The following is a 12,901-nucleotide window of genomic DNA, read 5'->3' as shown; positions in this document are numbered from 1 at the left end:
CACACATTCCAGTGTGACGCGCCGATCTACCTGAACGCACCTTTTTTGTCCAAGAACATTGATGATTGTGCTTCTAACGTCAATTCTGAAGCCTCTTTCAACTGGCTGGACAGAGATAACCACACTGCCATCTTGCTAAACTCAGGGGTTAAAACAGAACTGAGCCTTTTCAAGCTAGCCCTCCGAAGTATCTTACTCTGGGCAATAGCTTCCTTAATCTCCACAACGGCCCCCACAACACTGGCATGCCTGGCTTCACTTTGGGGGTGCCCAGGAGGGGCATCTCACAGGGAGAGCCAGGAAGGGTTCCATAGCGTTATACAGCGCCGGGACGCCTCGTTGGGGCAGCTGTGCGCTTTACAAAATACACTACATTTACATCTTCTTGCCGTTGGGCCCTTGTGACGCGACTGTCTGCCTGACCTTAGCCTACCAATATAAGCCTTCGCATGCCCTGAAATTCTAGATTGATATGAAAAGGTCCAGCCTTCTTACCTAATGAACACCGCTTGCTTGTATTAACATACGGTGGCTTACCTTTTAAAATCTTTTTCCTGATGACACCTTAAAAACCCTTAATTTGTGTCAAAACCTCGACAAATTTCTCAGTCTGCAGATCTGATACCACTCAGCAAGAAGATCTAATAGTTTACCCACCTATTCCTCAGAAAACATAACAGCCACTGAAATCCTCTTCCCATGCACTTCTCTCTTTGATTCACTTGTTTGCACATGAATATCACTAATGCACTACACCGTCACTTAATCAAGTTTATAGCACTTTTAATAGTCATGAAATCTATATGATAAAAAGATGAATTTTCGTTCTCCATCAAATCAGAGAGTGGCCTGACAGCAGGACGCCTTTATTGTATGGCATCAATAAATACCCATGGGCAAAGCTAACAGCATTGAAGGAGTTATAGTGTTGCATATAAAACTGGGATTAGGCAGAGAAAGCATAAAGTGAAGGAAATAAGATGAGAATGAGCTTGAAAACGGGCCACAAGTATTGGTAATGTGGTAAACATGGCTGATCTTGGTCTGCTGAGCTTATAAGTGGTATGGTCAATGTCTTGGCGAGCACTCACCTGTCACCCGCAGCCATTGTGTTTGAAGCTGATGGTTACAACTGGAATCGAATGTCAGACTGTGGATGGGATTTATGAAGAGGTTTGCCACTTTCGTTGAGACGGAATCTGCAGAAATCAAGCAGACAATATTAACTCCTGGTGTACAGCTTATTCTTCACACATCTTCATTTTTAGTCAATGAAGCAATAACTGCATTGTCCTCTTTTTAAGCAGGGGGGTCCGTTTTTTTCTGCATGTCTGGAGTTATTTTATTGGATTTATCTTAAATACATACAGAGTGAAAACCCTACCAAAAAAAAACATTGACAAAGCCAATATGTCTGTCTGGCTGTGTTAGTGGAAGTTGTTAGGAATAGTAGGGTGACTGATTATTGCCCCCAGCAGCCATATAATTAATAATCCATAAAGAAGCAACATCCTGGGTGAAAACAAACTGTCTTAACAGAGATGAGCTGTACCCTCAAAGAAGAGTTATGAAAAAGAGTCATATGAAGAACTGTGCATTACATAGGTGAACTTAAATAGCACTATATCTTTATGTCAGGCTAAGGCCTCTAAACAGCACCACCTCCTGAACAAAAAAACCCATAAATATGCATTTAAAAAGGGGCTGTATCAGCCGAGCAAATACACCAAAGAACACTCGAGCTTTAAATGACATACTATATATAGGTTGCATCTGCAGTTTAGTAAACATATTACTTAATACCCCATCACCAAAATCTAGTGGGTACCCTTACGGGACAATGTTACCATCCAAGAGATGCAAAAGCCTTAATGGATAAACAATCTATGCAAGGGCAAACCAAGACAAATATATGCAAGCAAATGGCTTAAGGGAGCAGATGCAAAGCCTATCTTCTCACTCTCTACTTCATGTACATTTTTTTGGAGTAGTGAGGTTATAAGGTCTTCCAGGAATCTAAAACTACAATTAACCAGATCTAAAAAGGATCAGAACACTATAGATCGCATGATTGCTTTTAAAACAAAACGCCATTTGGGAAACCCTCCCCATGTGCGAATGGGTTACCACCAACTTTGAATTAGTGGTAAATTGTTAAATATTTTGCAATCACATTTCGGTCGCAGAACATTCATACATAAAACTGCGATTTGGAAATAGGAAGGGACGCCCTCAACACCCCCCTTCAAAATACTGAATCGCAAAACCCAAATTGCCTGTTCAGGTGGGTCGAAGGAAGCCGTGCTTGGACCCCAGAAAGGGAATAATAATGAAAGCGGTGAATGCTCCCCAGCTGGCCATGAGGTAGTTTAAGACAGCTAGATACATTACACTACTTTACGGACGGTGGAGGAAGTCATGCAACTTACCTAATAAGAGTAAATGTTTCCATTCTACTCTATCTGATGGAGAGCTGTGGAAAGTCTTCTACTCTCCTCTGCCTGAAAGAGTGTAGTGGAAGTCACCCACATCAAACTAACTTCAAACCCTAATGAGACTACGAGCATCTATTCTCTTGTCCCCTTACCCTAAAGGAGGACTGGAATTCATCCTACTCCTTTCTGTCCAGGAGAGTGTCATGGAAACAATGCATCGCCACCCACACTGTAATACAGTGGTAGAAACCAACTTACTGCTGTTAAGAGAGTAGTGGAAGCAATCCTACCATCCAACTCTCCCACTCCTGGAAAGAGCATAAGAGCTATCCTTCGTCTGTCCTACAGAGAGTAGATGAAAGCACCCGACTATCCCCTTCCCTGAAAGAGTAGTGGAAGACATACAACTGGACGAAACCCATATGAGCAATTGAAGCCATACTGCCCGCTACCCCCAAAATCGTACTGGTATCCATTCTTTTTCCACTCTGTCAAGTAGAGCATAGTGGAAGTCAGACAAAACACCCTGAACCTAAAAAAGGATAATGGAAGCCATGCAACATTTCTCTACCCTAAAGGAGAGTAGAGAAGATATCATACACGGCAGGGGCGCAACTAGGTCTTAATTTCGGGGGGGGGCTAACATGGCAAATGAAGGGGCGTGGCTAATGTTAATAAATGGGGCGGGGCTAAAATGGCAGATAATCGGGATCGATAAATGCTCAGGTCAAGCGGAGAAAACGTGATGAATTCTGCATTTGAAACTGGACAATTAGAGCACACATTTTTGTTAATTTGATGCATTTATGTCCTATTGTCTTATGAAAAAGGAACAGAATGTACTGAATTAAAAGGCCAATTTAATATATTTTACTACAAAGCACTTTAGGAACACAATATAACCAATTTTCACAATGCCATTTCAAGGCGACGACCCTTTTTCGCCAGTTCGTCAACAATTGCTTCTATAGGAGGACAATGTGCTCGTGAAATGTTTATCATTGCAAGTCCAAAACCCATACCCACCCTGAACCCTAAAATTACCCCTGGTACCCCAAAACCCATACCCGCCCTGAACCCTAAAATTACCCCAGGTACCCCAAAACCCATACCCACCCTGAACGCTAAAAGTACCCCTGGCACCCCAAAACCCATACTCACGCTAAACCCGCATATTACCCCTTGCCCCCCAAAATCCATTACCACCCGAACCTCCAAATTACACCCCTGGCACCCCAAAACCCATAACCACCGAACCCTAAAACTACCGCCTCGCACCCCAAAACCCATTACCACCCTGAACCCTGAAATCATCCCCCTAGAACCCCAACCCCCATACCCGCGCTGATCCCTAAAATGACACCCTTGCCCCCCAAAACCATACCCACCCTGAACCCTAAAATTACCTCTGGCACCCCAAAACCCATACCCGTACTGATCCCTAAAATTACACCCTTGCCCCCTCAAATCCATTACCACCCTGAACCACAAAATTACCCCCTTGCGCCCCAAAACACACACCCACCCTGAACCCTAAAATCACCCCCCTGGAGCCCCAAAACTCATACCTGCGCTGATCCCTAAAATTACACCCTTGCCCCCCAAAACCCATACCCACCCTGAACCTTAAAATTACCCCTGGCACCCAAAAACACATACCCATACTGAACATTAAATTCCCCCTGGCAACCCAAAACCCTTACCCACCCTGAACCCTAAAATTACCCCTGGCAAACCAAAACACATACCTAAGCTGAACCCTAAAATTACCCCCTTGCACCCAAAACCCATTACCACCCTAAACCCTAAAATTACCCCTGGCACACCAAAACCCATACCCACGCTGAACCCTAAAATTACTCCCTAGCACCCCACAACCCATACCCACCCTGAACCCTAACATTGCCCCCCCCTGACACCCGAAAACCACACCCACCCTAAACCCTCAAATTTCCAGCCCCTCACACCCTAAAACCCATACCCGCCCTGAACCCTAACATTAACCCCATGGCACCCCAAAACCCATTACCACCCTAAACCCTAAAATTACCCCCTGGCACCTCAAATCCCATACCCAGCCTGAACCCTAAAATTACCCCTGGGACCCCAAAACCCATGCCCTCCCTGAACCCTAAAATACACCTGGCATTGTACTCCCTCCCCAGTCCTGACACATCACGTGTTTTTCTGGGGGCCTGAAGTGCTTGGTAAAGTGCGATCAGGGACACCGCCAATGAACGTTTAATTCTCTGAGTGGAGCATCCGAGACCACAAGGACACGAGGGCCTGGTCAGGGCCAGAGTCCCAAAAACCCGAGCCACTGATCAGTTGTGTAGTGAAGGGGACTCTGAATGAGCCATCAGCGCGGCGTTTGGACATCTGATGGGGTTGAAGCATGCTAACCAGCTGCGAGTCCAAGGGCCAGGCTGGGATATTCGAGTACAGCTGAAGGGCTCTATTTAGGGTCCTTTTAGGAACACACACACACGCACGCACGCACACACACACACACACCCAAGCACAGGGCACTTCTGCACTGCACTCACAGACGGGGAAACTCAAGTGCCGATTCAAGATTAACAACTGATAATCAAGTAGTGTAGGCGCAGACCAGCGCAGGGATGTTGCAACCCAGGGCATAGACGCCCGGTTGTCCTGACATAGCACAGGCGCCCTTGTCTCGGCTGTTATTGTGGTGAAAGAAGTTTGTTTATATTTTTGACTCAGTAAATGCCGGCCGTGCGGAGTGCAAAGTCCACAGCTGACGATGTCTGCGGGTGACTGTGTTTCCTCATTCACAGGAGTCTGCCGGTTGCATAATTACAGCTACAAAGGGATGTGCAGTGTCGGGCACAGCCTGGGGATGCAGCAGCAGCCTCTATTACTGTCCTCTGAGGATGCACCGTCGGACAAAAGAGAGTGCGCGATGCACAGCACAAGACGTCAGCAGCGAGCCCCGCACGTGCACATCTGCTCAAGTTGCAGAAGTATGACCTACGACCCCACTCCCCTGAAAAAGGGGTTGAAACAGTGAAGCACTTCCGTCAAATCCCTATAGAAATCCATGAAGCGAGTCACATGCACCAAATGTCCAATGAAATGTGCTGGAGCACAGTGAAGCACATGTATCACTCGTGTGTCAAGGACACTACATGTACAGAGGAGCCTCATGAAGGGATTTTAGAGGGGTATATAAGGGGTCCCTCACAAAAAAACTGACGGGTCAACCTACAATTAAATATATGGACAGATACACACAAAGTAAAAAGTAAAACATTTTAAGCAGTATGTTACAAAAATTACACACGACTCGTTTCTTTCCTCTCCAGCACCCTCTTTTCACTCTCTCCTGCATATACGTCATTGCCTTTCCTTTCCTTTCCTTCACTTCACCATTCACACACACACTGCACCCGCTTACCTATAAGCATGCATTTTTTTTTACATTTCGCCCTGCCAGTATTTCAACAGGTGTGTGCCTTGTTCACACACTCGCACAGTCACAATTGGCACGCACACCTGACCATTTGCTCGGTGTACTCTGCAGAGGGGCAAGGATTGGATGAGCATGTATGCAGAACCCCTTAATCCCCCACTGCTTAGAACTGTAAGAACTTAACCTTGCCTTTAGCCTTAACTCCACAGTTCTCAAGTGTGGCCCTTTATAAAAAAAAAAACACTCATAGTCTGAACTCACACAGATGCAAAGAGGAGATTTTTCACAGTACACCGTACATGAGTAATATGATGCGTGAAAAAATTACAGAAACAACATCCTGGAAAAGTAAATACTCAAAAGGAATGCAAGTGTGAGTAAAATGTGAACTGCAAACAGGAACATCATAGTAGTTTCCCGGCTGAGAGGGCCGGGCCTGATTTTCCAGCTACGGCTGCCCCCTGGTGGTGGGCGACAGAGGAACCACTAGAAAGTACTTAAAAACTTGCAAGGCTCCCAGTGCGTGATGTGGTCATGCCCATAGTGCAGTTGGCACCATTCACTGGTATTGCTATTACATTTTAGTTACGATATAACGTCCGAGATCATTTGCGAGCATTCGTTGCTCGTGTCTTCATTCTCTATGGTTACGTATCAGTAAATCCTACAGAGATATATGAAATAAAGTACCACCTATGGAACATTACTAGGCTATTGCAAGTCACAGAGGAGACCATATGCAGAGTTCCTTTATAAGGCCACGGAACTCCAAATTGACTTGCAATCTCCTCTTAATGTATAGCAGATATATATTGTATATCTGGTTACACTATCACCAGTCTCACAAACCGCTTCAGTCCTTCCTCTTTGGTAGTAATAATAATATTAATAATAATAATAATAATAAGAGACAGTACGGTTGTAGACATAAATAAAAGTGGAATATGCAGTACAAAACCAAACACACCATAATCAGTTAGTAATTTGCTGCAAAAAGTTATTAGTATCAGTCTAAGTCACGTTTTAAAAATGCTATAGGTCAGAATGTGTAGAAACAAGGTGAGAGATTCTTTCCTTCCTGAAATGCAACATGCCCCGAAAATAAACTGGTATAAATATCACATTTCTATTTCTCGCTGTACACGTTAGAAAAATAGTTCAGGAGAAGAAACCCCATTTCTCGATTTCACTGTTTAAGGTGCCCTGTAAATATCTTCTGTGGCATGCCCTTCGCCTTGGCTGCAGCATTATGGCATCACAACTCACCTGTAATAATATAAGTGATCACATACGTCACTTTGTAATTAGAGGAAACTAGAGACAACCCCCAACCCCCACACCATCACCACCACACCATAATACGGAAATTACGGACGAGCATTTATACAGGAATCTCAGGCTCTCCTGTATTATACACTCACACGTGCTATTTCTATATGACGTAATCTATGCCGTTCTATTAAGTATGATATTGCCTAAATGCACTCCAGTTCACAGCACTGTGCTATGTTTAAAGCCTCACTAGCTTACAAACATCACCGATATACGACAAAACATTGTGCAAGAATAATGCATTGTAGGATAAATAAAAAATAAGATGAGCTGGTTACTCACGCCCCAAAGCTGCATCACAGTACACATTAGAATAGCCAGTGCCAGTTCAGAAAAGGGGTGCCCTCTTACCCGCACCTTAAAAAGTCTCTGAGTAGAGCTGCTACAACTGCCACAGCCAACTCATTCAATCATTAATCCATTTACCTTGTGCTTTGCAGATAGACGCTTCTTACTAACGGAGCAGGAACGTGAGAAAAATGTTATCAAAGATCGTGCAGCAGGAGTATTCCTTTTATACTCCCTCCCCCCCACATGTTTCTGTTGTCAATGACTTGGCTTGACCAATCAGAGTCCAACACACTTCAAGGGGGCGTGGTTATTTGTCGTGCCAGTCCAAAACAAGGGACTACGTCAGGCACCTGAGAGGTAGCGCTGCGGAGGGTGCTCCTCAAAGAGTTTATTGAGGGTGGCGGCGAAGGGGAGCGTGCCAAAGGAAAGACCAGAAGCGATGACAGACGGGAACCGAGAGAGGGGGCGGGAGAAACGACAATAGAATAATCTTTCCCAAAATTGTCGCATCTCATACTTGGCCGTCATTTGTGCGGTTTGTTATATTAATAATTAGCAGACCATGCCACTGTTGGCGTCCACGGTGTCTTTTTTTTGCCGTTATATATAGCTCGATCTGAAGGTACAGGAGCGCTTTACCTGAGTACCAGTTATGGACACATAATTTTTGGTAGACACGAGGAGTATAAAGTGATTTGTGCAGAATCACAGGATGTTGTCGAGCCGACGCCGAGACTAGAACGTGGAACAGCACCAAAGTCGGCAGCTCTAGCCATTGCCCCACACCCTCTCTCCTTCAGCCAGCGCATACTAATGAAACGCCAAGAGCAGCTAGCCTTCAAATGTTAATGTCAAATCTTACAAATGCTCACTTTGCATGTATTTAGGCGAAATATCAAAAAACTTTCCACTAAAATCTGTGCATTAGATGCAATTATTAACCGCTCGTGCTACTTTAACAGGAAAGAATGCTCGCGTCGTTCATTAGCTCTGCCCATGTAGGGCATTTCCTTTCCTGGAAATCATGTGACCCTACAGGTTTAACTTTCGATTCAGTTTCAAGCCTACAGTTTATCAAGACTGCTGGAGCTGAGGGGAGGGAGGAATCAAGCGTTCTTTTCCTCCTTGCTTCCTTTTTTCACGTGGATGATTGCTCAGCAGAAACACCAACTCCCAAGCAGTCTGGGATTGGGGGGGACTATTTTGGTTAAGAAACCGGAAGACATATTGAAAACAATTTAAAGTGTTTTGATAATTTAATGACTTCTGCATTTGCCGGCTTCCAGCCGAAAATCCCCTTGTCTCTTTAGAGTTGCCCATTTTCATTGAAGCAAAAACCGGAGAGAAACCTATGTGAGACTGACAAGTCCCTTTGCAAACCTTTTTTTATTTTTTTTATTTTCTGCTTTCATATCATTTTCTTCCACATATACAAATCATGTTACATGTGCATAGAGCTACTCCTCTCACCATTAAGCTGTTTCGAACGGCACCGACGTTTTCTAACTGAAGGGCTTCCGATGACTATATCATACTTGTCAAAATTTTAGAGCAGGCAAGTGGGAAATTTATAAAATAAAAAAAAGTACGGGAGAATGCATTTTCCCCACTGACACATAGAAGCAGTGGTACTCTGCCCGAATCAGGTCTATTGGTATGTATGGTGACCTACAACCAGCATTTCATGTTTACCAGTTTAATAACATCGCACACACAAACAGGGTTTAAACTCTGTTTTTGTTTGCACCATGTAAAACTGCCAACAAATAAAATATTGAAGGCTGTCACATGCTGTAATCTCACCCTGTAGTGTAGTTCCTATTATCCCAATAGGCTCTGCGCATTGGAATAATACCTCCAATAGTATAGACCTAGACCAGACGTTAACTAGGTCTTCTACTGTCGATATTAGACTTAAAGTTTTGGGTTTGCCAGCTAGCTCAGAGTTCACTAGAAACTTTCTCGAATAGGCAAGGAGGAGTTGAACGTCCCTGGATAGAAAAGAAGGGATTTAGTTTCTGACAACCATAGAACATGACAACTTTGCTCTCCCCTAATCAAGAGTGTATCTCTAGAGTCGTGTGAAAACAAAAGACAACTTATTTTACTCAGTCAGTATGTGCATTCTTAGTTTCACCAGATTGTAGAGAAAAGGAAGAGACGGGCGTGTTCAATAAAAGATGTTATTTATTGATCAGTCTCTTTATTATTATTATTATTATTATTATTATTATTAGGGACATTTATAGAGCGCTGCGTTACGCACACCGGCGTGTCCGCGCGCTAAAAACAGTGAGAGAGGCAGCGTGCAAGGAGCACAAAAGACTGGGCAGACAGTTATATGGTATACAGAAAGGTTTTTAATTTCGCTCGGAATCTCGTTTCCTCCGGTTCCAGGCGCAGGTCCGCTGGTAGTTTGTTCCAATTATTTGCCGCTAGGCATCTGAAGGACCTACCTCCCATGCGGGCTCTCTTAACTGTAGGGATCCTCAAAAAACCACCCCCTGCAGATCTGAGTGCACGTGCAGGTTGGTACACTTCAATAAGTTTGTTCAACGGGTCGCGTGCCCTACCATTCAGAATTCGGTGACAAGTACAGAGGGCTTTGTATACCACTCTTCTCCTCACAGGGAGCCAGTGTAACTTCTGGAGGGCCGCCTTCGAAGGCGCCCTTCTGGGCAGCCTAAGAACCAAACGTGCTGCTGCATTCTGCAGCACTTGCAGGCGAGCCATGCTTTTTTCTGGAGCCCCTAGGTACAGCAGGTTTCCATAGTCTGACCTAGCTGTCACCAGAGCGTGAACCAGGGTTTGACGGGCACCCAACGGGAGTAGGTCCAAGACCTTTCTGAGTTTCTTCAGGATCCCGAAACAAACTCCCACCACCCGGTTGATCTGTGGGCCAAACGTAAGGCCCGCGTCAAACCATACCCCCAGATTGCGTGCTTCAAGGCATGGGGTTGGAGTTGGTCCTAGACAGGGTGGCCACCACGCCGACGACCACGCAGACTGGGCTCTCCCCACCACCAGCACCTCTGTCTTGCCGCCATTAAGCTTCAAGCAGTTGATAGCCATCCAATCGGCAAGCTCTTCCATGCACGACCGGAAGCCATCAGCAGCAAGACAGGGCGCGTGCGATAGGGAGATCACCAGCTGCGTATCGTCAGCGTACGAAACCAACTGAAGACCATGGCTCTCCACAATCGAGGCAACAGGCGCGACATACATATTAAAGAGGGTCGGGCTCAGTGACGAGCCCTGAGGCACGCCTTGGCCCAAAGGAACCCCCTTAGAATAGCAGTCTCCTTGCCTTACTCGGAAACTTGTCCCCTTGAGGAAGTCCCGGATCCATCTCAGCGCGGTGCCCGAAATGCCGCCTCTGTTCAGACACTGTAGCAAGATGTTATGTGGTACAGTGTCGAACGCCGCGCTGAGGTCCAGCAGGATCAGGGCCATAGTTTTGCCTGCATCCACACCCTCTCTCAGATGTTCCGTGGCCATAAGGAGGGCGGATTCGGTGGAGTGGCGTGGCCTAAAGCCAAACTGCGTCGCGTGGAGCAAACCCGTCTCTTCCACATGCTTCATGATTTGGGTATTAACCACCTTTTCCGCCACTTTGGACAGAAAAGGCAGGAGGGAGATGGGCCTCAGATTTTCTAATACCTCGAAACCTATGTGTTGTGGTTCTCGTACAAGAGAAATGAATCGATATTATCGCAATACTTATGGTTAAGTAAAGTGCATACAATAAAAGCAGAATTATAAAATAATACTGTAAAAACATTTATATGGTTTCTAAGCCATATGGTGGTTTAAAATGGATAAAATAGATACATATATATAAACATTTGACTAATCGTACTCAACTGGTGCGTCTAACCACGCCTACCCCGATGTACCTGACCTAAGCCTAATACGTGGGCGGGGATAGAAAGTAGTAGTTTAAGTTAAGTTTGTTTTGCCAAGTGACTGACTCAAGAATTCTCTGCAAGGGGTTATTCAGTTCTGTACCTTGAATCTAGGATGGTTGAGGGATGGTATCTCTCGTCTTTGGTCTCGATATTCCAGGCTGCCTGCAAGGGCTGCTCGGAAGCGCCGGAGCTGGATTTCTCGGCAGGAGAAAGGCAGCGTCTCGTTCTCAGCGCGCCAGGAAGGCGGGGCAGCGTCAGTGGGCTTCGCTCTCTGCTGAGCTTCGGCAAGTCTTGCTGCTCCGATCTCGTCACCACCGCGTGTGTTTGCTTAAGGCAATATCGGTAATATTTATACCTGTAAGGTGCCGAGATTGACGTAAGGATGGACATAGATACGTCAATAAGGATGTCATACGAGCTGGTCGTTAGCACATTCTTTTACTGAAGTTCTTTGAGAAATCAAAACAATGGCCGCAGGGATTTTCCCAGGTTGTCATAGGTTTGATTTGTTTTGAGAACTCCGTATGCCTTATCAGGGGCTGGAGGAATATTGCTTGCCTAATTAGATGGCAAGCGTTATGACCTAATCAGATAACGCGCTCCTGTGTCGTGGTCTGGCGTAATCAGATAACGGTTTCTGCATCATGGGATGGCTGCTAGTTAATTTGTTAACCAGAATAGGGTCAGGAATAGGGGGATCGATACAGAACCTATAGGAATACATCACAACCCTTTTAGAATTAAGGACAAAGTAATAGCCTTTGATGTCAGAGGTACTGCTTGGAGGGAGACATTGGAGAGTGGGTGACAGGCATCAACATTTTAATTTTGGGCAGTTTTCCAAAACTCAGAATCAGGTTTGTGCTTGCAGGAATCGGGAGGCGGGAAACTAGAATTGAAATCGGTAGTCTCTCACCTGAATCAGGAAGGTTAGCATGTATGCCATATAGGCAGGGACAGACTGGCTGCCGGGCAGTTTGGAATGCTGCCGAGCTGGGGGCTGATTTGACTGTGGTGGGGGCTGATTTAGTTCATGGAGACCTGCGTGTGCTTCGAAATAATTAAAGCTAAATGAATTTCGTTTAGCACACCCAGGTCTCCATGAACGAAATCAGACCCCAGCTCAGCAGCATTCCAAACTGCCCGGTAGCCAGTCCGGCCCTGCATATAGGTCTTTGCAATTGGAACATACGGTGCCGTGGTATTAGGGATATGCGGGCCTGGGTAACATTCAAACTGCCATTCCCAAAGCCTTGTCTAGTTTATTTTATACCAGGAACTTGGTCTTGGATATTTGGAGGATCAAGTTAGATTGGCTCCTCCATTACTGTACCTGAAACTTTGGTCTACTGCCAAGACTAGTTTCTTGCGTAAGGTAGTAGAGGATTGTATGAACTCTATTCAAATAATAGCTAAAGGAACAAATTAAAGACAGAATGCTGAACAAATCAAATCTCACCCCCAGTCGCAGATCTGGGTTTAATCCATCTTTTTTTTTG

At 45.2% G+C, this 12,901-nt stretch overlaps 1 protein-coding gene across 1 annotated transcript in view; it reads right to left on the bottom strand.

Moving 5' to 3' along the window:
- LOC144823914 (interferon regulatory factor 3-like) overlaps window positions 1-7,733 on the bottom strand; it is a 49,503-nt gene extending 41,770 nt beyond the window's left edge. The window contains exons 1-2 of the mRNA XM_078682824.1: window positions 7,630-7,733; window positions 1,092-1,199 (exon numbers count right to left, since the gene is read on the bottom strand). Coding sequence (XP_078538950.1) covers window positions 1,092-1,108 — 17 coding nt within the window. The 5' untranslated portion in view covers window positions 1,109-1,199; window positions 7,630-7,733. The remainder of the gene's footprint in view (window positions 1-1,091; window positions 1,200-7,629) is intronic.
- Between the last annotated feature and the right edge of the window lie 5,168 nt (window positions 7,734-12,901).

The sequence above is a fragment of the Lissotriton helveticus genome, chromosome 3_1 (genome assembly GCF_964261635.1).
Source record: "Lissotriton helveticus chromosome 3_1, aLisHel1.1, whole genome shotgun sequence".
NCBI classification, from domain to species: domain Eukaryota; kingdom Metazoa; phylum Chordata; class Amphibia; order Caudata; family Salamandridae; genus Lissotriton; species Lissotriton helveticus.
This window is presented reverse-complemented; position numbering and strand designations above follow the sequence as displayed.